We start from the raw sequence: 25,905 nt of genomic DNA, 5'->3' as shown, positions 1-25,905 counted from the left end.
GTGCTACCAAGCAAGCGTACTCGCGATTGAGAAACACCCAGAGAAATCAGTGGGAGGAGAAAAAGTGAGGAGAGGGAAGAACACAGTGGGAAGTCTGATCCACAGTTTAGATCAAGGAGAAGAGGGATGACCGGTCCAAGGCCAAACTCCACGCTGCCTACTATAAACAGTTTACATTGGGCATCCCAAAAACACACACACTTTGACTTCCTCCATAGCACTTGCACACGCACACACGCTGGGAAGCAGACACATTCACAAAAGTATACAATGTTCTCAGTGAGAAACACAAACACTCACTTTAAAAATGACTCACATATGGCCAACCTGCTCCATTCACCCCTCTGGTCCCTCTGGTGGGGAGCGTTAACACTGCAGCATCCACAATCTGTAACAATGTTATATAATCTTATTTTGTATGCAAAAATCTCAAAGTTACTAAAGCTGTCAAATAATTGCAGTGCAGTTAAATGTACAATATTTCCCCCCGACATGTAGTAGAGTTAGAAGTAGCATTTAAATAAAAGACTCAAAGTTGTTCTTAAATACAAAACTTGAGTAAATGTACTGCGTTACATTCCACTACTGTAAATGAATAGTCAATTCTCTATCATCCACTGTGTGATAATGCCTTAGTGCCCTTCAAATAATACTGAGGTTGTTGTCAGTCATTGGCTGTGGGTAGGTCTGTAGATGTGGGTTTATTTTACTGCTGTTCCACACTCTTACCATGAAGCCACACCGGACCCAGCAGCCTAGGAGCGGCCGCTACCTCCCATTTAGTTTCTATGAGGTGTGGCAAATCGCTTGAGTTGAGCATAGCAACTGATGTATGGGCATTTGCTGTCCCAAGATGATGCATTTTGTAATTAATTATCCGAAGTAATACGGCACATTTACATTTATTCATCTTCATCCAGCTGTTTTTCTATGTAGAGGGGTTTTGGTCAGGCTTGTCAGCATTGAGGATGCATGTAAATAAATACATATTCCAGTATCCAAATGTCTTAAATTATTACTTTTATTTGCAAGCAATACATTTAAACATCATACTTTATAAACCTGCATCATTATGTAATTTAACAAATATCCAAAACGTGACATCATACAGAATATTTCAAATGAAAACAATTTCATTCATCTGGAAAAGCATTTCAAATTGACATAACAAAAACAGCTTTGAGTAATCCACATGACAAACAAGACTGATGACACAACAGATGTTTGTAATTCAGTCCTAAAATACGTAATCATTTAACTCTAATTTAAAACAGTTGAAATGACACCAGAGATCAAAGTTACATCTAAAAGAGAGTTTTCTATCTTTGTAGGAAACAATGAAAGATTTACTCTTTCATTATGAGGTTATTTTAGAACATTGGGGAGGTCATTCATCACTTATATAAGAAACTATTTTAAGGCACAGTAATACATTAAGTTAATGAGAATTTCGCAAAATTAACAAATCTCTTTATGACTTGTGGGCTGATGATGACGCACATTTGAAGAATTCATTAATGAACTTCAGACTATTTTTACCAATGCTGCTGAAATGTACTCGTTAGGTCAAACTCTGTGTGTCAAACAAAGTAAAATGAACACAAAAAACAAACAAAGATGAAACAACAATGAAAATGCCCAAAAATGGAATAGCAACTTTTCTATAAAAAACAATCAACAGCAATGGTTTAAAGTGATTGTGTGCCACTATGGAATTCGCTATATAGTAGGTGACAAAAACAACAAAGGTGTTTCAAACGTAGTTACTATGAAGCGTTACCTGTCTTTTCCCATTCTCTTTCTTAACCTAATGTTAAGTCAGAACATTTGTGACAGTTCAAATATAAAGAGGGAGGAAAAAAAACAAGCAGTCATGCAATAAATGAAGCATAATGTTTGAGTGGTTAAAAAGGGTTATGGCTATATCTGCGTGATATAGTGGCTATAGTAGTAACAAGTCTTCAGAAGTTCAGGCTCTGGGCTTATGGTGTGTTCACACCAAACGTGAAGTACATTTTTCCCATCGCGCAACTACATACAGAGTCAATGCAAAGCGAATTAATTGAAATTAGCATATCTGAATTGCTGTACACTGTTTCAAAAGAAAAAATTGAATATAAACGTCTAAATTAATAAAAACCTCTCTGGCGCGTCTGGCCCAGGTAACACAAATAAACACATGATGCGAACAAACCCGCAGGGAAAACATTTGCTGAGCGTTAGTGTCTGGTCTGTTCATTTAACATAGATAAGAATAAGACCTGGTAATGGATGTATGCTGGTGAATGGTCAGCATTGAAACACCTTTGACATCCCTTAAAAACAATTCAAGATTCAGTAGCTAGAGTCATTATCGTAGTGTCCGCGGTTAAAATTAGAGTCCTATCCTCTTTCTCCGTTTCCTGTCTTTAAAAAAAAGGCAAACAAAAAAACACTCCAACCACTAACACACTCAAATAAGGAAGGAAATGTGCAAATTACCAAAAATGAGAGCTGTTTATAATATACAAACCATAACAGTGGCAGTTTGGGTCTACTGAAAATCGTGCAAGGAAAATGAATCAAATCACTTTACTGTTTGAGTATTCTTTGTATGCTTGGGCTCAGTGCCTTTAACATGTGTTTTTAGGCACCATCTTTACATGAGTCAACGTGCCTGGGGACAGAATTTTTTTTGTGAAAAGTCCACATGTTAGCAGTCAGGCTCCGTGTCAGCATTATTGCTTTGTGTGGCTTGATGCATGCGCTCCAGTATCCGGTGTATACTGCTGAAGCTGGGCCTATCTGACGGGTGTGTGCTCCAACAGAGCCTCATCAGATTGTACAGCTCCAGAGGACAGTTCTCAGGACAGCCGAGGATGTGACCATCCCTCACGTAATAGATGACCTCCTCATGACCCATACCGTAGTAAGGCTGCATCCCATTGGAGAAGATCTCCCATAGCACCACCCCATAGGCCCACACGTCCGATTCAGTGGTGTAACGGTTATAGAAAATAGACTCTGGGGGCATCCAGCGAATCGGGATGGCGTCATTCTCGTTGGCTTTGTAGTAATCGGCCGAGTAGATGTTTCTGGACAGGCCAAAGTCGGCGATCTTCACCACCATGTCCTCCCCAACCAGGCAGTTCCGGGTTGCGAGGTCACGATGCACGAACTTGCGCTCCGACAGGTAGGCCATTCCTGCGGCGATCTCCGTGGATATCAACAGCTGCTCATCACAGGTGAGAAGTACCGCCTCCAGCTCAGAGGAGAAGCTGCGTCCCGATAGGCTGGCGCGGCTCAGGGTGCGCACCGATTGGGTTGGAGATCGGCGACGCAGGAACTCATTGAGGTCGCCATGGGCCATGTATTCAAACATCAGACACATGGGTTTACCCACTGCACACACACCTGGGGAGAGAGCATGGATCATGATATAAAATCATCTAAGGTTTGAATACAAATACTCAACCACATGAACACATCTGTGACATCATTAAACCACGCTGAATCTAAAGTGTGTTTATCTTCCACAGTATCATACAGTGAGTTCATTCTCTGTTAAAAGGTAAATACATATTCTGACTAGACATAAACACAGACGACTGTGATGCGCACAAATAAACTCTCACGCATAGAGGATGTACAGTCTTACATAAATAGTCCAGTCATGTAAACACAGTGTGTTTTTAAATTAACCTTATGTTCTTCTGGACCTGACAATTAAAAGAGGATTTCAAAAATTGGGAGTGTCCTGCAGTGGCAGCACTTCCTGACAATCCCAGAGTAACTATGATACAAAGAACTTAATGGACGTTTTTGAACTTGTTTGCGCTCGATGTTGAAAAATGTTTTATTGTTTCATCATTCCTGAAAGAATTTCCATCAAGTATGGTGGACATAAATGAAGGCGTAATGGCACATCGGAGAATATTCTAGCATGGCACGTCCAAATTAATTCTATTTATTTACTACTTGTTTACTTTAACTCCATAAAAGAGTTGCTGTCTACCTGTTTATTTATGCATTCCTGTTTATGTTTACAGGGCTTTAAGGAATTCGTGCACACACAGTTAAGGCTGTGCAGAGCGCCAACAGCCCTGCAGAAGTTGTAGATGTGCCATTTAATGTGACTTGGCATTCATCACATTGTGAGTACTTTATGGCTATGTAGGACATTTCATAACAAACTACCAGGTTTGCAGACAAGAAAATAGATCTGGACAAAAAAGAACATGTACATTCACATAGTACAGTCTGGTTTACAGTGAGCAGTGATTGGGCATTAAGCACCTTTAAATTGGAAAACTAAAACATAATTTATCGTTGTATTAGCTTTTGTTATTGTTGTTTGAGTCTCTTTTTGGTCATTTTGTGGCTCTTTGTATTTTATTTTTGTTACTACTACTACTACTAAATGTTTTGGTTTTCTTCAAATGTTTCGTCCGTCATTGTTTTTCCCCTTTTCTCCAGTCGTTTAAAGTCTCTTTGTACTTTTCTTATGACTGTTTTTATTCTCTCTATGTCCCTTTGCAGTCATGTGATAGTCATATTCTTTCTCTGGAGATATTTTGTGTCTTTTCGTTGTCATTTTGTAGTCATTAAAGTTCTCTTTGTGGTCTCCTTGTAGTCTTTTTGTGTTGCTTTGGGGACATTTTGAGTCACATTGTTGTATATCCTTTTTTAATTGTTTTACCGTAAGTCTTGTTGTCTCTTTGCAGCTGTTTTGCATCTGTTTTGTTAGATCATTCAATAATCCTTCCCTTTTAGGATCTAGGTGATTTTCTTTCTAACTATAATACTTTGTCCTCTGACAGATATGTCAGAACACAAACAACAACATGCTCGCAGTGAACCTTTGGGAGAAGAGGAGGCTTGGGGGTCATGCTCAGTTAGTTCAAGTCCTATGGGTCACCGAGCGGGGACAGTTCCCCAGTGAACCAGCTCTGATTTCTGCTCCCTAGTGTGTGTGTGTGTGTGTGTGTGTGGGGCTGTACACACAAAGGACTGCAAAGCAACAGTAGCAGCCTCAGCTGAAGGTCAGTAGCTTGCTCAAAATGCTTTTCTCCATCGCTAAATATACAGAACACAGAGGACCCGTCCTGCACATGCGACAACATATGACAAGCAGACATCTCTAATTCTGACACAAGCATGTTATGGATGATATATTTTACACATCATTTGCGGTATATTATTAGTCCAGGGGGTAATTAGAGGTTAATTTGATCAACTCTGGTTTCATGTGCAGCAGAGAGTTCGGCACTCTCAAAACAGAACACACAAGATACCATCGTTTGATGAATCTAGAAAGAAAAACTTTTCCTTAACAATTTTTTTTAAAATATTTGACCATCACTGGAGCCACTACTAGATGGACCAAAGTCAACAAACCTCTTTCAGCACAGTGGTTGATCTATGGCCCTGTTTACTCAGTGTCAGATGGAGTGAGTTGTATCTCTAAATGTCTTCCTGGAAGTATATCTAGATGAGAGCAGTTTGTATTAGATTATATAGACTGTATTAGTGCTGATAAGCTTTAATAGAGGACATTTGTTTCACTCTGGCCAAGAAAGGCACATTAACTGTCGAGCAGCTCTTGTTTACTGGCATACAGTCATATCCTTATCTCTAGCAGGTTTGATAGCAATACACTGAAACAGATCTGAGGACAAAGACTTCATTCAGAAGAATTACAGTGAGTGATTGAATAATCTTAAGGGGAAAACATGGGTATTGAGTATTAATTCCACCTTATATGTTGCCGTAGGAGTCAGTTTAATCTTTGGTACTTCTGTTTTCGCCAAATTCATTTTAGCAGAATGTCTCCTGAGTTGATTGCAGGTTATTCAGAGCACCTGTTGGTTGCTAATTCAGAATTGAGAGCAACTGGGTGCATTCCTCTCAGCCAATCAGAGTGTGACTCTGCCCTTTCTATAGGTTTTAAGAGGGGTGGAGAACTGCACACCTAAGGCACTCTGATTTTTCTTCAATGAATTCAAGACCTCATTTTTGCAGATTCTGTCAGCTACAAACTCTGCTCTCTTGGCCTTTGAAGTCTACTTTTCTTCTATTTACTTCTGAAACCTAGCTGGAGCGGACATAAAAAAACACTTTTCTACAATGTTACATGTTTCGAGGCAGATTTTAGTTTTGTTGTCCAATCTCTTCCGTACAATAACTTAACCCGTGTAGACTATATTTGGTTTATTGGTTTACTCTTATCGAGACTCCCTTCTAAGGCATTTTATAATAATTTTTCACAAGGGAGGATGTGGAAAATAGTTTATTCTTCTACTGGTAATAAGCATTACAATATCATTTTCTGTCATTTTGAAGATGATGCTTCACAATAAAAACATTTTACACATAAGACTAGTACACTGGTTTAACATTGAACTCCTACAACATTGTGGTACTTAAAATTGATTTATCTGAACCAGGGAAGCCTATTTTTTATGTAATTTTGTTTTGCACTTTCCACACACTGGTACAACGACCAGCTGTGAGACTTACCTAGGAGTCGAACGATGTTGGGATGGTCGAACTGAGCCATCAGCGCTGCCTCTCGCTGGAAATCATTCTGCATGTCAGCTGAGGCTTCCTCCTTCAGCATCTTCACGGCCACCATTGTGAACGACTCCATTGGCAGCAGGCCTGGTGCTCTGCAACAAACACACACACCAAAAATAATCAGACACAATGCTCATAAACAGTCCTCTGTTTTTGTGTACAGTATAGTATGTGTGTATATATGGATATGTGTGTGTAAAAAAGACATTGTTCGGCAAAAAACAAGCATTCTAGCATAACACCGCAACTGCATATGTGCAGGCACTGTAGATGTCAATCACTTGGAGGGAACACATGCACACACACACTTCCTGTGTTGGCTCACTAGAGGGGCACACTAAAGTCAACACGTTGTTTCTCAGTGTGGATTTATATATAGTTTTCACACACACACACTAGCGCACATTGGGAACACACAGATTGAAGCCCATCTGTCAGGGAAGTTATTTATTCCTCTGGTATATTTAGGTCTCTGAGTATATTGTTGCATGTATGTGTGTGTGTCATGAACACACACACATACATGATATGCATGAATATACACCACCAAATGCATGTGCTGCCTGTGTGTTTCTAGGATTGTTAATCTATACTCATTGAGTGCATGCAGAATATAGTTTGTATTTGCACATTCATTGCCTGTTTTTGGTCAGGCATGCAGGTATGAGTGTAGTGTATATGTGTGTGTTTCTGCTCTTTGACTTGTGTCTTAGTGAGTGTGTATTATGTTCTCAGGGGTGTCCATATATTACACCATTCCAGTTTTCATTAAGGGATTACCAGCAAGCCTGAAGGACATCTCCCAGATCTGCATGGCTACATTCTGGTGCTACTGTGGAAATGCCATCAACTAGTAGAATACTGTGCTAACTGTACTATTATTAACCCCAATTAATATGCTGTGCTCCAAATATGTGTGTATCCAACCCATAATGTGGATGCACTCCTTATTTAATGGATATTTCCGAGGCAAATGTAACACCCTTCCACCAAGTTTCATGACAATCAAGCCAGTAGTTATTCCATGATTCTGCTATCCTTCTTATTATCTTCAAAAAGAGACCATACCATATTTAAGAGATATTGCACCTCCTCCATCTTTTTGAGGGTTGACCCTCACTCTTTAAGAAGGACATCTAAAGCTTCGGACACCAACACCGAGCCTAAAATATAGATGTGGGTGTGCATATTGTTGATTTATGACATTTTAAAATGTTGACTACTGTATGACCCAGGTCTGGTATTTATCATAGGGATTAGTTGGACACATTTGCGCTTGCTGTGAACAGCGTCACTGTGGAGTAAACTTGACACCTGTAGCAGCTCTCCTTGTGACTTTGTAGGTGACGCAGCAGTTCTCAGAAAGAGAAGTGGCCCTGATAAGACACTCTTACCAACTCACTCTGTCCAAATCCTGTCTGACCCTTTCTCTTCCTGTGCCTGAGAGATATCCACTACATGTAAGCCCACTGGCATGACATGGCAAAAAAAAATGTGTCTATCTAATGTTTATTGCACTTTTTCAGAGTGGAAGGCTCTTCAACCTCTTCTTCTCCTCATCAATGTTTAACTCTGATACTTTTTCTCTCCTTTGAATTTCCAATTTAATCGCTATATAGGCAACATCTGTTTCCCCATTGCCTCCCCCCTCACCTGGCCTGGAAAACCCGTCCGAAGGCTCCTTCTCCAATATCTCTGACATATTGAATGTTATTTCGAGGATACTCAAGGGCCAGAAGCTTTGAGTTCAGCAGTAGGGGAACCCGCTGGTACATGGGGTTGGGGTGTAGTCGATCAAGCAGGAGCTCTGATGGAAGAGCGGTCAAGGTCGGGGTCTCAATCGCTCTATTGAAAGAAAGAGGGAGTGATAAATACAAAAACAAAGGCTCAAGGTTGTATTTAGGATTGTCCTTTTTTTTCAATGCTTTCTATTGTTTAAGTTATCAACAAAAACAAAAAAAACAGTATTGGGTAGTATTGAACTTTTTTACCCAGCTGAATGCTTCTGTTCACAGGATGGGTTTCAAATGTTCTCTCTCATTAAGGGTACTGGTATCATAATTTCTTCAAAGGTATTTCATCATACCTCATATATCGCATTTATCTCACCTCTTCCGGTTTCTCCACTGCTTCCTCTGTCTGCGGCAGGCGAGGATGCCGATGATGAGGAAGACCGAAGCTGCAAGTGCAGTCAGGAGGATGACGATGACGGACATGGAGTAAGCCGGGGAAGACACCGTTACCGTGGGAGGGAGACGAGGAGTCTGGCGAGGGGATTGTGCCTCTGGAGTCAACACTAAGAAACATTTAAAGAAAATGTAAAGACGAGGTGCTGTATGACTTTTCTACTGAACTGAAACAATATCTTGATTAACAAAAACATTGCCATTTCTTGGTGGGCTGTTTGGCAGCACCTAATTGGGAAGATCTTATACGTTCTCTTTGACTGGTGGGTTTTTTGTCGATAAAGGGCGGCAGAAGACTGTACCTGATGCTATGACTATCTCCCCACAATGCGGCACAGCGCAGTACTCCCAGCGTATGTTGTGATTTGAGGTGTAACACCAGGGCTTGTCGCTGATTCCTCCAGGGTTCCTGCAGTAGTTATGTGAGCTCTTCAACTCTGGAATCACATCCACAGAAAGGCGATGCTGATGGGGAACCTTCAGGAAGATAGAGAGTAAAGAATTGAGAAAATCACAGCTCAATCATTTAGTGAATTTAATTTATTAAGAGCTTTGTTGACCTTTTTTCAGCAAAAAAGCAAAGGGAATAAGCAGTACATGGAACAAGGGAAACAAGGTCCCTTTCACTTCATGTTGTTTAAGAAGTTTACTATTGCTTTCTTTCTACTTCCCGCAGTGGTAAAGTAAGAACATCTGCGATCCAGCCTGTGCCTCCAGAGAAACCACTCTTGTCCTGAGGTTTGAGTCTTATCAGTAAATTTATAGCTGTATGTTTTTCCTAGTAGAGCTATTGAAGGCAGATTTTCCATGGATTTAGTTTTTTCTTTTCCAAGAAATGTCTGACTCCAGACTGACTTAAAAAACATATATGGCAAATCAAATTCGAATAGTTTTAATACACTCCTCAAGGCCCTGTTTAAGGTCTACGAGAGGTAACAGTTGAATGACTGGAGAGGGTTTCAAATGTTCTAGAGTAAGGGACATTAGAGTTTGCTTCTGCAATATTAAAGTGCCAACTCAAATACAAAACATCTGGTGTCGTTGTGTGTTATGAGCTTTAGTCATCAAAAGAGCAGTGGTCCAACCTGTCCCTTGGGGTATGAAGATATGTGCTTAAACTGCTAAATTCAACACATGTGCTGCTGTACAGTAGATGTATATAAAGCAAACTTCCCACACGGTACGCTTCCTGCCTGTGCCAGGAATGTCCTCTAAGCAAAATGACAGGGCAAGTAATCTGTCACGGCCTTAAGAAACAATCCATATAAGCATTTCCTGATCTGTACATTGGTCAGTAGGATTAAATCGTTCGCCATAGCGTCAATAACGACTTAAGTAACTAAAACCACTTGGTGTAGGTTGAAGAGAAACTGTTGACATTATTAAAAGAAGAATGAATTAACTGTTTGTAGGAGATGGGATCTGGACAGCAGGCTTCCCTTTCCATTCATCCACCAACTTTCAAGTCGCTACGTGGCACTTTAGCAATGTCACACTACCTGAGTCTTTGCTCAATAGGGAGTCATTATTCTAACAACCATAAGTGGTCACTTAAAAAGAAGAACAACGTTATTTCTCACGCTTCCCTCCCAACAAAGAGGGGTTGAAACTTGAAGAAAACAAAAATGTAGTCATCTTGTATCATGCCTACTTTAACATATGCGTTATGGAATTAATCTGCATATGCTCCAGTTCAAAACGAGACATCATTTGCTTTTGAATCAACATTTTCCTGCAGACTTTCCCAATGACTTAGCAAAAATAAGGAAACTACTAATTGTGCCACATGTAAACTACAGCCTACACATGTGTTGAGTATGTGCTCGACATAAATGTGATTCTACTATGGAGGATATCATATGACGTGTGGAACATTAGAGTTTTGGGTTCATTTCCTGCAAGACTCATGTGCGCAGAATATTTGATATTCACTATAAAAAATATTTGCTTAGAAAGATCTGCTCTGTGATGCGTAAAAGGTAAATGATGACTTTGGACGGAGCCATCGCTGGATAATGTTGCTTTTAGAAAAAAAACGACACTTACCGTACAAAATATTAGGAACAGCTGCTTCTCCTGTGACTCTAATGGACCACATACAGACATGTGAAAGCTAACCTCCAAATTCAAATATAAATCCACTTTTATATCAATATGGAGCATCATGGATCAGAGATTATTCATGTAAAATAAATGTTTTAAATAATGTTGGAAGTTGAAAGTTGGAGCAATTCCTTTGAACGTTTTTTATTTTGATTATATGCTGCATTTATCCTGTGTTTGGAAATGTGCAAAGACTTAGGTTCACACCAGAGCCAGCAAAAGATAAATGAGATAATAACCCATTAACTACAACAGGATGTTTTGAAGCTCCTTATATTCCCCTGACAATGCTACATAGTAAATACAAAGGAAAGCTAGCATAGATGTGAGTATAAGTCCGCACACATCTACCTTTTTTTCACATTTGAAGTTAATTATCATTTCTGAATATATTTGTGGATATTAACTTCATTTGGGCATGTGGGAATTAGAGTACAGTATAACATATAAATCACTATAGGCCTACTGTGTCTTTACTTTAGGTATTAAGAAGTACTTAATGAACTCCTAGTCTTAGTCTGTCCCATTTTCACGAAAAAAGAATGTTGATTTTAACTGTATGGGTCTAACATAGCCTATAGATCATTTAAGCTTGAGGTAAAAAAAGAAATAAAAATGGTGCAATCAGCTTCTCATTTCCTTCTAGGAGAACTGTTCTGCCAGACATTATGCCATTCATGCTATTATTATACTTGCAACAGGAAATGAAAGCTTTGATGCTGGTCAGGAAGTTAAGCATAATCATGAAAATAATCCGATCATGTTTAAAAGCCTACCCTTTTAATTTCAATTTGGCCACCACACCATATCATATCACAAAATTCCGGCATTTTCCTGGAAGCAACACATGCTACGTTCTTGCTGATCTCACTCTATCATCTCAGAAAGGTTAAATCCTGACTTTAGCGTAAACCATAAGTGTTCCAACCTTTTTATCCACATTGTTCTATCAAAGGACACTTTTATAAACAATGTAGGATCTGTAACAGTCAATTTTGTCCAGTAAAATTACAGCTGTCACAAGCTAATTTTGTCAGCTAGCTAGCTACTAAATTAAGCTAACGTTGGCTAACAGGTCTTTGGCTGACTTTTCAATCTGGCTTGTTTGAAATGGAGACTCCTTTCAACACTACACTGTAAATATTAGAGTCATAATGGGACTTGTTACTAAAGGATAATGCAGAATGAAAAATGTATTCAAAATAGTTTATTACAATAGCATTTAGGAATCATATACTCGTATTATTCAGCATCCTGTGTTCCAATGTGGACATGGTTTACTGTGTGTAAAACAAACATATTTATCCGTGAACTAAAAGTGTACCCAAAAAACATTTGAAGTATAAGAAAGGAGAAAGAGAGAATATGTTTATAATTATGAATCGCATTAGCGAGCAAACCTTCACAATATCACACATATGTCTGTGTGTGTGAGCAGTGTAACATGTCAGAGTGTGTGTGTGGTAGTGATGGAGTCTGTGCAGCATATGCGTGTGAAAGCTAATTGCTTCCAGAGGCAGGATGTGACATGATGAGCCCCTCCCTCTCTGCTGACCTGGCACACACACACACACACACACACACACACACACACACACACACACACACACACACACACACACACACACACACACACACACACACACACACACACACACACACACACACACACACACACACACACACACACACACACACACACACACACACACACACACACACACACACACACACAGGAGAGTAGTAACAGCTCACCCTCACAGACTCTCTCACTGAGCAAAGCCGTAAAAACATAAAAAGGCTTTTGGGCCAAGGGGATGTGTGTGTGTGCTTGTGTTTGCACTTTTGTATGTTTTTCTGTTTCTGGTTAGAGGTCAGGGATGTTTGATTTAAAACTGAACATCCACACACAAAATATGAGTCACACTTTAGTTGGACTCCTGGATTTAAAAAATACAGGTATTAGTTTGATAGACGGCCTTGCTATGAACGAATGTTCAACTCTGATTTGTACAGTATCTGCATCGCATATTGAAGTTCTACGCATTTTATAGTAATTCATCACACACACACACACACACACACACACACACACACACACACACACACACACACACACACACACACACACACACACACACACACACACACACACACACACACACACACACACACACACACACACACACACCCACATTACCTGTTGGCTCCATGACTGACACGGTATCCCAGACCTTGTCGCATTCACGCTGCCTTGGTAGAAACGCCCTCTGTCATTGTAGCATGTTGCTGTTGAACAGGAAAACAGATATGGCATTAATATGATTTAACAGTAACCGTTTAGTAAATGATTAATTAAACTAAACAAATATATTTGTTTCTAGACTTACTTGTAACTTGATCTTTCTTGATGTCTGAAATGTAGAAAAGATTAAAAGTAAAGTTGAATAAAAAATATATCATGGAGAAATCAGTACAGCACTGAAGGTCAATTCAGTACATTTCATATTGTATTACAGAGCAAACATACACATACTACGCCTATGATAAAGCCTACAACCCACACATACTAGCCTGTAGTTGTATATATTGGCTCAGTTGCTCAGACCCTCTTAATGACCTCATAAGTATCAGTGACCTGCAGGCCAAGCTTTATTTGGCTGTAAGCAAATGCAACTAGCCAACTCCTGCTTTTCCTTTTCACAACGCTTAATTTCCTTTAGGATTGAGTGCTGAATTTGCTGCGCTCAAGCTGTTACTGCAGTACAGGTTCAACAAATCTTTTTATTTTGAGAAAACACATAAAATAATATGCTCATGCTTAAAAAACGTATAATAAAAGAGTCCAAATATCCAGACTTTGTAACATGTTTGGTGTCATCAATTCAGGTAGGGCACTTTAATGTATTACTCTTATAAGATTCTTATAGATTTAAATAATCTATGTTCCTAGTATTCCAAAGCCTCCCAATATAATGAATCCTAAACCCGGTATAATGATACATATCCTTTACTTCTATATATTTCTGTACTTTAGTGTTTAATTTTGTAAAGTATGCACCCCAAGTGGACTCTCTGGAAGTTAGCAGAAAGTCTGGACATTGCAAAATTAGCCAAACTCTTCCCCTTTTTAGATTATGTGCATTTTGAAAACAAACACTTCTGAAAATTATCTTAGTGAGGGATATCTTACCTACAAAAGGGACATGTGTGCAGGCATCAGGGTCTGTGTGCAGACTTGGTAAAGCCTGACAGTTGGGCAGCAGTGAAGTGGGAGAGTGTGACCCGGGGACAGAGCTGAAGAAGCCCGGCTGGACTGAACTGCTGCCCTCCAGCACATACCACTCCTTATGGCAGTACAGCTCCTTCACCGCCAGGCAGTGTTCCCTGTTTCGTAAAGGAAGACAATAAATGTGGATGCTCCTTCAGCTGTCTTTGCTTTCCTATAGAGTTGTGTAGTAATATATCCAAAAACCTGGTAACAACTTTACATTTGACAACTTCTAGTTCCCTGCTCAAAGCCTGAAGGTCTAAGGTTAACACAATCTTAAGAGGTTTTCCCGTTTGTTCTACGACATAAAATAAGTGAGTAAATATCACTCTTGTGAATGTCTAAAGCTTATATGTATTTAAAAAAACGGTGGATGGTGGTAACGAAAAGCCCGCCATCACACTGAAGATTAGCCACATTTTGCTTAGCGATAGTGACACCGAGCCATGCGACCGTAATGTTCATAGCATTACGTTAGCTTTTTATTTCTGGCCATTGCAATAACGCTTCAAATATCACAAAGTTGTGTTAATATGTAGGGATGTGCACGTATTGTAAAGGTAACTACCACACTAACCACAGATCTTATTTTCTGAAATATTCCAAAATCCATTGGAAAAATCACATTCCTTTTTGTCTAGGAAATCCTAGTGATGCTAGGTCTGCTGGGTCAGCCTACACAAAATGCAGTCAATTCAGTACAAACAAATCCAAACAAAAAGAGGTGTGTGCTACCTGCAGACAGGTTTAGGCGCCGGTCCTAACCCTGATGGGTTGCAGTCGGGGAAGGAGGAGTGGCAGAGCAGTGAGCGCACGGCGGGACTACACAGCACACTGAGACCTTCCAACTCCGTCCACCAGCTCTGAACCAGATACTCCTGCATGTCCTCGGGGTCGGAGAGGGAGGAGTTGAAGAAAACCAGCAGATCATCTTGCAGTATGTTGCGGCATACATCTCCACGATACGCACTGCAGTAGCCCGCGACGCCCTTGTAGAGTCTATGAAGAAGACACACAATTATCATGATTGGTTAGTACTACTTGGTCTACAAACATAGAAAACCACAATGCTTCCAAAAACAACATAATAAAGGATAAAGGATTCTGTATTCAAATGTTTGTCAGGCAAAATACATTCTAAAGATGAACAGATATATGAATTTATAGCTAATTGGAAGACCTTGTCTGGCTATAACAAAAGATCAGGTTGTATTTCTTGTTTGGGGGATATGTAGGTATGACAATCATCCATTATCTAAATCCCTTAAAGATTATGACTATTGGACCTCAGAGCAATCCATATTTTACTATTTTGGCTGACCAGAGTTCATGTGTATTTGCCAAACAAAAAGAAAAGGTCTACATCTTTGAAATCTGCCCTAAAATAATCCAGATGTTAACAGAAAAAAGTTTGTAGAAGGTTGGTAGGAAATTACATCATGTCTGTCTGTTGGACTTCCTCGCTGCCTTTTAGATTGAACAGATCAGTCATGGATACATAAACCTGCCTTTCTCACATATTGTGTTCCTATTCTTTGTTTGCAATTCCATCTGCCTGCTTTTTTTCCAACTCATATCTGTTTGTCCTCCAGCATGCACACAATCCACATTTATTTCTGTCTGCCTCACATCCACATTCTCTCTGTTTATCTGATAGCCCTCACTCCAGTTGTCTCTCTGCCTGCCTGTGTACTGCAACACTTACAAACTCCAGATGTCACCTTTTGGGTTTTTAAACCATCAAACTTAAATCGGACCTATAAATCTATCAACCGCACCAACCTACCACGCCTGTTCATACGTTCTTGGATGTACATCTAAAGATTCAAAGTCTTTAGTGTCATATGCACAATATCTACAGCGTAGTTTTTAGTAATGAAAACTTCAAGTCTCAGGCTCTTCCAGTGCTGCTTACAATAGACATTATAAGAAAAAGAAAAGGGCAAAAATGTAGCCATTATGCCAGATCATTTTGTCTGTCTATGACCTATAATCTACTGTCTCTGTCTTCAATCTTACCTCAGAAAATCTCAACGGGACACAAGGCCAACATTTCCATTTATTCTCTCTCTCCTACCTCTCTATCTTTATCTCCCTCTTGTTTCTTTCTGCAGTTACATAGTCCAGATGTGGGATTTGGGGGTGTGCTGCGGTTCAGCAAAGTTCAAATTCAGCTCACATATGGGTGACTGACGGGTCACAATGCAGTTTATTGCCAGAGCTAAAACGTGTATTGTCTTCAGCTGACCCAGAGGAAGAAACAGCACTTATAGGTTCTTTAAATAAAGATTGTTACAGTGCCTGTAATGTGCAGGTAATGTGCTGTGTCATTTTTATGAAACACATGGTCCAACTGGACTCTCACTTTGACTAGCACTTTGACTAAGGTAAATAAAGAAAGTACATTGAGAGTTTTAAAAAGGCACATGTCTCTTACCTCCACTCTATGGGGAAGTGGCAATATCCGTAAGACGTTGGTTGGAGACACGCAAGTAGGAGGAAATGGGTGAAGAGAGAAGGAAAAAAGGCAAAAATTAGTTTCTGTAGGAAGAGAAAACTATCCATTGTGCTTCTCTTACGAAGACAGCTATCTGTGAGGATGGAGAGCGACAACCAGGTGGAGGGCAGTGTGTGTGGTCAGGGAACAAGGCATGTGTGGGTGTTTGTTTAAGAGGACTGGGGTCATGGGGGGGCGAGTGTGTCTGAGGTAGCAACCAAATGGGGGGCACAACCAACAGCTGAAGCTAAACACAACTAATATAAATGGCAGCTAAGATAACTCAAGACAATGCAGAAACAATTAACCCCCAGACACACAGACGTAAGAGCTACAAGTTTCTATGACTGTCATTTTGGAATGGAGATGAAAAAGGGTGAGTACCTGCGACAGTGACTTTAGCAGTTGCCTTGACAGTGTTAGCTCCAGAGTTGTGTCGGTTAGCGGCCAGACATGTAAACAAAGCTGGCTTATTCACCGTCACTTTAAGAACAGACAGGATCACCTCTCCTATCAAAGTCTCTTCGACCGATGCACCTGAGATCTACATAAAGAAAACAATTATATCACAGACGAACCAGGTCATCATGCAAGGGCACATATACATCACAATTGTTTTATAATATAACGTACAAAATGATCCCCCCATGCATTAAAGATACATTTGTTTCAGTCCACTAGGGGGCAGCAGAACAGCCTGAAATCACAACATTGACATTCTATATGTAGCCTATACAGCTCTGGAATAAAATTAAGAGACCACTGCAGCATTATCAGTTTCTCTGGTTTTACTATTTATAAATATATTTTTGAGTAAAATGAAAAAATATATATGTTATTCTATAAACTACTGTCAAAATGCCTCTGGGTTGGAATACAAAAGACACTGGAATGGAATGGCTGTCATACTTGTAATGAGATAGTAATTAGATTGAGATTTAAGAACAATTGTGAGTGGTCTCTTTTTTTCCTTTTGAATTTTTTGGACAACCAGTGTCTTTGAGTGAAAGCTATAGCGGGAAGACACACAGAACATGGTCCAGGGCCGGATTCAAACCCTGGTCCTCCGCTTGGGGACCAACTGAGCTATACAGTGGCCCTTTTGACATTCTAGTATAAAGATTTCATGCCAAACATGTTATGAAACCGTTTCCTATTGCTACAACATTATGATTTATTTGGCGTTGTGTTATCCGGCCACCTCATACATTTAGGTCTAATATTCACTGCCTTTTTTTTGTTGTTCGATTTGATTCCCACCAACGCTTCGGTAATGCATAATTGAGTTGAGTACAGATGATGAAATTAGAAATAAATTAAAATTGTTGATCTAATGTCTAGAGTGTTCATACACTAAGTATATCACAGGCTCATGGGTGTTGAGCTGAGAAATGAAGTGCCCACAGAACACTATGTGTCAGGCATTAATATAACCACTCGTGAACATTTAAATTATTTAAAAATTCCCTGGTATTCACACTGTACGAATGTAATGACATAAAATGTCTTTGTTTGTTTTAGTCTCTGTATCAACTCACAACGCCTGAATATATCTATTTATGATATGTCAGTCTGTAGTGTTTGTGTGTGTGGGTGATGATATACGTCTATATTTAAAGTTGTGTATGACACTGCTTGTTTTTTGGACGAGCTTGATCCAGCCCCGCTGAAATTAATGACCTTAATCTGCCAGGAAAGCAGCTCACACAGTCAATTTAACACATGCAAACACACACACACACACACACACACACACACACACACACACAGACACACACACACACACACACACACACACACACACACACACACACACACACACACACACACACACACACACACACACACTCACACATACATACTTTATTTACAAGTATTATGGGCCTGTAATCAGATTGTAGTTAGCACCCAAGACTATTAAATACCCAGACGTTATGCAGTGTATGTCTGCCCGCAATGGAATGCATTATAAATGTGTGCTTGCTTATTTGCCTGACTGAAAAAAAAGTCCTGTTTAACATTCTTAAGAAGGTCAAGAATATCATTTCAACAACGACAACTCAAATTTTAATAGAGCTGTATTTTTTTTTTGGTCTGATTTTTCTTGATTTCGGTCTGCAGGAAGTCGCAAACTCACTGTCCTGGTGTTTAAAAAAAAGAAAGAATAAAAAACAAAAACACTTGGCACGAGTTGTGAATAATGTGTTCTCCTGATGTCCCAAAAATGATTGCATGTTGTTTCAACTGCAAGGGGGGTTAAAACTGAACCATCGCAATGACTCACATGTTCGAACATAATCACTAGAGGAATAAACTTTGCACGCTTCTTGGCAATTGGACATTTGGCTCTGTTGGTAACAAATCTGTTTCAGTTCTGTTGCTTGTTTAAAAAATGTTATCAGCAGGTACATGTAAACTGTCTCTCCTACTGTTATATTTATTTGTATGACTTCAATAACAAATCAGCGCTCTGTTACAGATGTTAATTCCACATGGGCCACCTTACATGGATGGGCTGTACTGTCCATCCATCTAGTCAGATTTTCACAGCAGTTAACGCAAACCATTCAACACCCTCAAGACCTCACTGGCTCCCTTTGAAAAGGCAATCCAATTAAAGCTGATAACACTGTGTATTATTAGCTAAATGGAAAACAATCCTTTAAAGTCTCTGTCACCATGAAGTAAGCTGCTTCTTTGCAATGATTTTAATCGTTTTGTTGATCAAGCCACATGGACAGCTGGGATAGCATACCAAACACATTACAATTGGCATGCAAAGCTGTTCAAGGATAAATGTCTCACAAGCAACAAGTCCTCACATTCTTCCCTGACAAGCTTTCTCCTATGTGTTTTGTTGTTCTTCATATGTCACCTGACTTCCTCCTTTGCTACTGTCGCCACCAGGGGTCGTAATATATTGATTGCACGGAGGACTTACTTACGTTTTTTTGGGGGGGGAGGGGTCAGCTCAAAAGACAACGACATAATTTAGCTTCCACTACTCTAAACTGGAGTGTGTTGCTTCTGTAGAGCGCCAAATGGAACACTAAATACCTAATGGTGATGTGTAGCTAGACGCTAGCTAATCTAATGGTGATGTGTAGCTAGACGCTAGCTAGCTAATGTTGTTTCTTTAGCCCTGCTTCTATTCTTTGGATTTTGGATTGCTAGCTAATTTTATAAAATAGATGCTGAGTAGGTTCAGGATCTTTGCTCTGTGAATATGAAGGCTTAATTTATTCAACTTTATTTGAGTATTGTATTGGACTGCAATGCATGTTGGCTTTCCAGACTTTCTGCTCTGTTATTGTCAGTGATTTCCCATGACGTAAGACCCTTCTGGCTGACAATGTGTCACAATGTCAGCTACGTGATAAAAATGTCTCTGATGCTGGCTGTGTTAAATGACATTTGAGACAACCTAACCATTGTAAAAGAGACAACAATATTCCCAGTGAGATCGCAAGCATTTATGAGAGACTGAGGACTGGGCATAGACACGATGGATAGAGCTACCACCATGAATATTGTTGTTTTGTTTGGATTTGATCACAAACATTCATAGCTTTAGAGTCTTTTATTATGTGGTTTAGAGGTTTTAAGACCCTGATAGGGATACATTTGTAGATTTACAATGGATTCAGCTAAAACACAGCATCAGTCAACGAACATCTCGAAACCCATATTGGGCAAACCCCACAAAAATGTGCTTTTACACAACACACTGAACTTGAACACTCACAGTATTCCCACTTTCGAGCCAGGTGATGCTAGGGATCGGATTTCCTGTGGCGTTACATTCCAGGGAAATCTGGCTGCCATAGGCTACTCGCTTATCCTTAGGAACCCGTAGGATTCGTGCTGGAGCTAAACACACATGAACACACAGTGTTGACACACATTCACATATATATATTGCAACCAAACTGCTATATTCCTCTGGCTCAACATACTGTACAGTTTTTACATACTGTATAAGACATAGAAAGTGAAACCAGGTTAAAATACATACCCTGGACCTCTATGGTGACAGGCTTTGAAAAGGCCAAACCAAAGCTATTCCTGGCCACGCAGCGATACTGTCCTGCATCCTGCTTCTGGATGTTATGGATCTTCAACGCACCGTAGTCAAGAACGGTAACACGGTCACTGATCTGGGAGCGATGAGACAATTTTTGAAATAGTTTTAAAGAAAGAACTGATTTTCACTATTTTAAATGTAATTCTGTGGGACACTATAAACCAAGCCAAGAAGAGGGATGTCAGAGTCCTTTATGGTAATATATATAGTATGTTTAAAAAAGGATGGCATACTTTGATAAGCTCATCATCTTTGAGCCATGTGACATCTGGTTTGGGGTTGCCGAGGGTAACACAGGGCAGCACTGCTTTGGATTCTACCAATAGGGTTACATTGGTAGGATGGCGTTTGATCTGTGGCTCTGTTGGAAAGACAGACAAGATACATTTAGCCTTTTGTTTCAATGCTACTGTGATTGGAATATGAATATATAGAATCTTGAAAAAAAAGACAGACATACTCATCTTTAGCTGCAGAGCTCCACAGCTTTTGGCTGCCTCTCCAATGCCGTTACTGGCGATGCAGCAGTACTCTCCATTGTCTGTATCTCTTACGCGAGGAATGCTTAGCATCTGCCCATGCTCCCTTGTAATGTACCGGGTGTCATAGTACCTGGTAGGACAAAAATGAGAGAGTGACTGTGAAATTAAGTGAATATTAAGAAAGACTTATTTTTGAAAATCATCCAATATAAACAAAATCCATTCATATGCTGTGTATGTAGCTACAATTCCAACATTTGCAGCTATACTTAAACAAATACCTTTTCAAATATTGGTAGTGTGATGGTCAGCATACGTAGCAGCTAATGTTACTAGCATTTTACCAACTAATAAAGTGGACATCATTAACATAGAAAATTGTTTTATTGTCAGCATTTTGCTAGGCAACAAATCAGCTCATTTCATCTCACTAACCCTAACCCTAACCTTTGTGATTGCCAAAGTAAGTAACTAAAGGTGAGTTAATGGAGCAGCCATCATGTGAACTTACATTATTGGGTGGTTATTCTTAGTCCAAGTGATGTCAGCAGGGGGACGGGACTCCACCTCACAGATGAAGGTGGCATTGTGATCCAGAAGTATATCCACTGTCTCCAATAAGGTGATGATACGAGGCGCTAGGTGGTAAACACATGAAAAAATATATATGTTTGTTACAAAATAGGAAATCTATTGTGATATTTGTGAAAAAAATTTGGCGAGACTTTCATATCTTTTAAAACACAAACAAGATGTCGATTTGGGTCTTTTTTAAATGTTGTGCACCGCAGTATTTGAGCTGAATCATCGTTATGCAGATGTATTCACTGAACATGGAATTATCTGAAAAACACAATGACTAATGCACACGTTTTTGTAGCATTGAATATGGGTTTAAAATTGACTATGTTGTTTCTTAACAGTAAATTACAGTCTTACTCAGGGAAGTGTTCACAGCTGCATCTTTTCAGACAAATATTTTGGCCTTTTTGGCATTCCTTATTTCATACTCATCTGTTCCGAACACTCACGAGTCTACTTAAGACTGTTGACCAATGTTGGAACCACCAGATCAGAGGTTATCAGCTTTGTTACAGAAGAAGGATGGCCTTGAGGAGATGAAAAGTGTGTCTGTTTTGTGTTTGAGAGTCTTTGGGGAATTTGCAACATTATATAAAGTTAGAAGAAAGAGGATAAAAAGAGAACGATTTGGGAGACGATAAGATGACAGTAAAGAAAGACTTGAGGTTTCGTTTATTTTTATTTTTATTTAACTAGAAGTTAAAGCAAGAACAACATTTGAATACAAGGTCTTGTACTCAAATCTTGGCCCTGCACACACTTTCTCATTTTCACAGATGGTCTTGGTTAAAAAATAAGTAGGTATATTACCAGTTCTGTATACATAGAGTATATATAAGAAATGGGTTCTTATGATATAAACCAGGTGAATCCAGAGTAAAGATGTGAGCTTTATTAATTTCATTCATTTTGTCAAGGAGTTGTATGAAAAAGGAGAAGAGGGATTATTTGTAAGGGTCGACTCAGTATTAGTAAGGTGGTCTGATGTGTATTTATTTTCAACTCAGAGTGAATTTATTGAGAAGGGGGAAATGAGGGGGAGTAAAAACAAAGAGAAGCCCTGTTCAAAAGGAAATGGATGGGGAAAGATAGTAGCAGTACAGTGGTGAGGCAGAAACTGTTTATATGTGGATCGAGATCAGAGAAAATGGGCTTGTTTTAAACTTTCTTTGAACTGGGAAAGAAGAGAAGGAAGAAAAAAGAAAGGCGGAAAGGATTACGGTTTAGAGGACATTATGCTTGTTGTGTCTCTTGTGAAACAGAATTTCACAATAACAAAGCTGGAAAAGTTGTCCAACATCCACACCCCCAACATCCATTTGTTGCTTGCTTTGATCTACACTTCATCCTCTTGGTTGTTTTTCATACTGACCAAAACAATTGTAAATGCAGAGAAGATATTTGGTTTTTATACTTGATTCTATATCAAGAGGTCAAACAAGACAAACACAAAATATAGTTTTGTTCTCACACAGAAACCCACATTAACGTATCATTTAAATGACTATATGGTCTTAATTCATCCTGCTAGAGCACATTTTATAGTACTGACTGGCGCCATAAGACCATTTCTTACGTGGGTAATTATAAATGGATAATGCTAATGATGTCAACAGTTTATTAAAACCTAAAACTTGAAAGCTGTCTCATTAAGTAGACCCATGTGACTAAAGGAGGCCTTTCCATCATTCTTTTATGTAACACATTAATAATGATCAACACCGATTTTATTGAACTGAAATCAAAGAGCGAATGAAAGCGAGCTCATCCCAGCGAAGCACATTAAAGTGAATTATTATGTGTCAAACAACTTAGCTTTGCTCAACAACCCAAGCCTCAAAACCACAACAAATCAAACAATAATAGTAAAAGTAAAGTTATAATTCAGTTTCACTCCACTTGTCAATACAGAGATGCTAAATATTAATCTGCAGCCACACATTGTAAAACTGTGGTTGATTGTGTAACGGAGGATTACACTTGGACTCAAAAAGCAATCTATTTAGGTTCAGTCTGACAAATCTTGAAATACCTATTTTACAATAGGTACAAGGGCATTTGTTGCTTTAGTGTAATGGTTGAATTATTGTATGTCAACGTGAATGATACCCTTCTTGTCGTAGTTTCCCCATTGGGAAGAAGCATCTGGCCTTTTGCATGGTGTCTTGAAGAATTCGCTTTGGGCATCTAACATGTGATAACAGTACCACGTGAAATGGTCATGGTTAACTATACCATCTCATGTAGCTCATAACGTCGCCTGTAAAAATAAGTACTTAACAATTTGAAATGGTCGCTGTTAAGTTAGGTTTAAGCAACCACATTAGGGTTAGAAAAAGGATGATGGTTTGGTGTTACAAAATGCAAATGTTTAACTATTGACATCATTTCATATAGCTGAGGGAATTAGTTTCACGTTGACATAATGTGTCAGTTAAAACAACTCAACTTTGAGTTCAAACTCGGGTTTAAGTCCAGTGTTTGATTGATGAATCCACCCTTCCTTTACTTGATGGACTTTCTCGCTCTTAACACTACGTCCATTGCTCTTAGATTCTAACAATTATGCGAGTGGACTAACATCGGTGATGGATAAAAAAGCTGTTGCGTCTTATACCGATTGCTTTAAGGTGCCTTTTGGTTGGTATAAAGCCTACTTCTCGAATGGCGGTATGTGACGCCTTGTGAGCGTCACCAGGCCCAACAGCTCTAAACATTTTCTCCCTCCTAAGCACAATTTATTACTGACAGGATGCCTAAGACTATTTGGCCCAACACAAAGATGCCATCCACATTCATTTCAGCCTTCTAATCACTGACGCAAAGCACAGGTCGTTTGCCAAGCCCGCACCATGGCAACTCAATCCCAGCTACAATACTTCTCTGGACGAATGTGACAGAAGCTACACCACCTGTTTCTCTGAGCCAATCTTCTGTATACACTCTACATCTGTACTCATAAAACATGTATTGTATGTCAATAGCCTGCTCTGGATGCCTGTGCATGTGACTGTAAAATTGTGCCAGCATTTGATACGGTGCCCATCTCACATGTCCTGAAATCCCAAGGCCAAGGCCGAACCTACTGCTTTCAAGCCTATCACGTTCAATGAGATGTCAATTTTTTTTTTTACTGAAAGTGTTTTTACAAATATATTTAAACCCACTAAGGTGTATTAAAGCTTACAGTACAAGTAATTCTACTCAACAGATATACAACATGCATCATGTTATTGTACAGTATAGCTGTGGTGGTGGTGGTGAATCGGTTCCTAAACACATTTACAACAGCCTGCTCAGGGGATATGCCAGAGTGTAGGAAGGATATAGATTTAGTCGCATTTACACTAAGAAAGCCTATAAACACCTTCTCCTTTTCCCAACAGGATGTGGTAGAAAATAGCTGATCTCACAGCTACGTATGTGGTGGAACTCAATATTTGTTTTCTTTAGAAAAAGTCAAGCCAGAATAAAAGATGCTCAGCGTGATACTTTTTTTTGTTTCTCACCTATCCATTGTTGACAGTGTTTATCTTTGGCTTTCTGAGCCCTTTGTATTCTAACACATTTAAAATCAAGATCATTCAAAAGCCATGTGTTTTATCCTTGTCCTTTTTTAATATTCCCGTTTTTGTCATTTCTGTTTGGTAAATACTGTTAATGTAGCCTACCAAGCACACATAAGCTTATACATTATTTATCTATTAACCTTATCTATTAAGGGAAAGCTGTTTTAAGGAATCAACACTGTTTTTTACAATATCCTGAGACACTTTTGATTACTTTTGCTTAAAAAGACAGTCTTTAAAGCTCTCTTAATTAAAGCATTTAGAAACCTTCTATACGTACCTCTCTGCATCCCATAAGTTGAGGTGAGCAGAACCAGCAGAAAGACTGAAATGGTTTCCACAACTTTCATCTTGGCTCTAGAAATATCCGTCCTTTTTGTACACAGAATAGGCCCGGTTGTTAGAATCCCATGGCAGGTCAGGAGACGTTCTCTCTTGGTGTTTTCCTTCACTGTGTGCGTCTGCGTGTGTCTTATCCAGGGACAGCCATGATCTCTGTTCTCAACAAGGACCAGCTCAGTCACTGTGTGTGTGTGTGTGTGTGATTGACAGTGGCAGCTGCTAGCTGTCCTCATG

General features: G+C 39.4%; 1 protein-coding gene across 1 annotated transcript; it reads right to left on the bottom strand.

Annotated features, from left to right (window-relative positions):
• Positions 1–1,030: 1,030 nt before the first annotated feature.
• Positions 1,031–25,785, bottom strand: musk (muscle, skeletal, receptor tyrosine kinase). Its single transcript, XM_034125977.1, has 17 exons — positions 25,610–25,785; positions 21,690–21,816; positions 21,157–21,308; positions 20,930–21,057; positions 20,628–20,769; positions 20,358–20,482; positions 16,997–17,156; positions 16,553–16,559; positions 14,851–15,114; positions 14,038–14,231; positions 13,235–13,258; positions 13,045–13,133; positions 9,044–9,218; positions 8,665–8,851; positions 8,209–8,400; positions 6,499–6,647; positions 1,031–3,393 (listed from the first exon to the last, which is right to left on the bottom strand). The coding sequence occupies exons 1-17, from the start codon at positions 25,677–25,679 to the stop codon at positions 2,693–2,695; spliced, it is 2,886 nt and encodes a 961-aa protein (XP_033981868.1). The 5' UTR covers positions 25,680–25,785; the 3' UTR covers positions 1,031–2,692.
• Positions 25,786–25,905: the final 120 nt, after the last annotated feature.

This window comes from Trematomus bernacchii, unplaced genomic scaffold (genome assembly GCF_902827165.1).
Source record: "Trematomus bernacchii unplaced genomic scaffold, fTreBer1.1, whole genome shotgun sequence".
Taxonomy (NCBI): domain Eukaryota; kingdom Metazoa; phylum Chordata; class Actinopteri; order Perciformes; family Nototheniidae; genus Trematomus; species Trematomus bernacchii.
The sequence above is the reverse complement of the archived record's forward strand: the minus strand, read 5'-3'. Positions and strand labels throughout refer to the sequence as shown.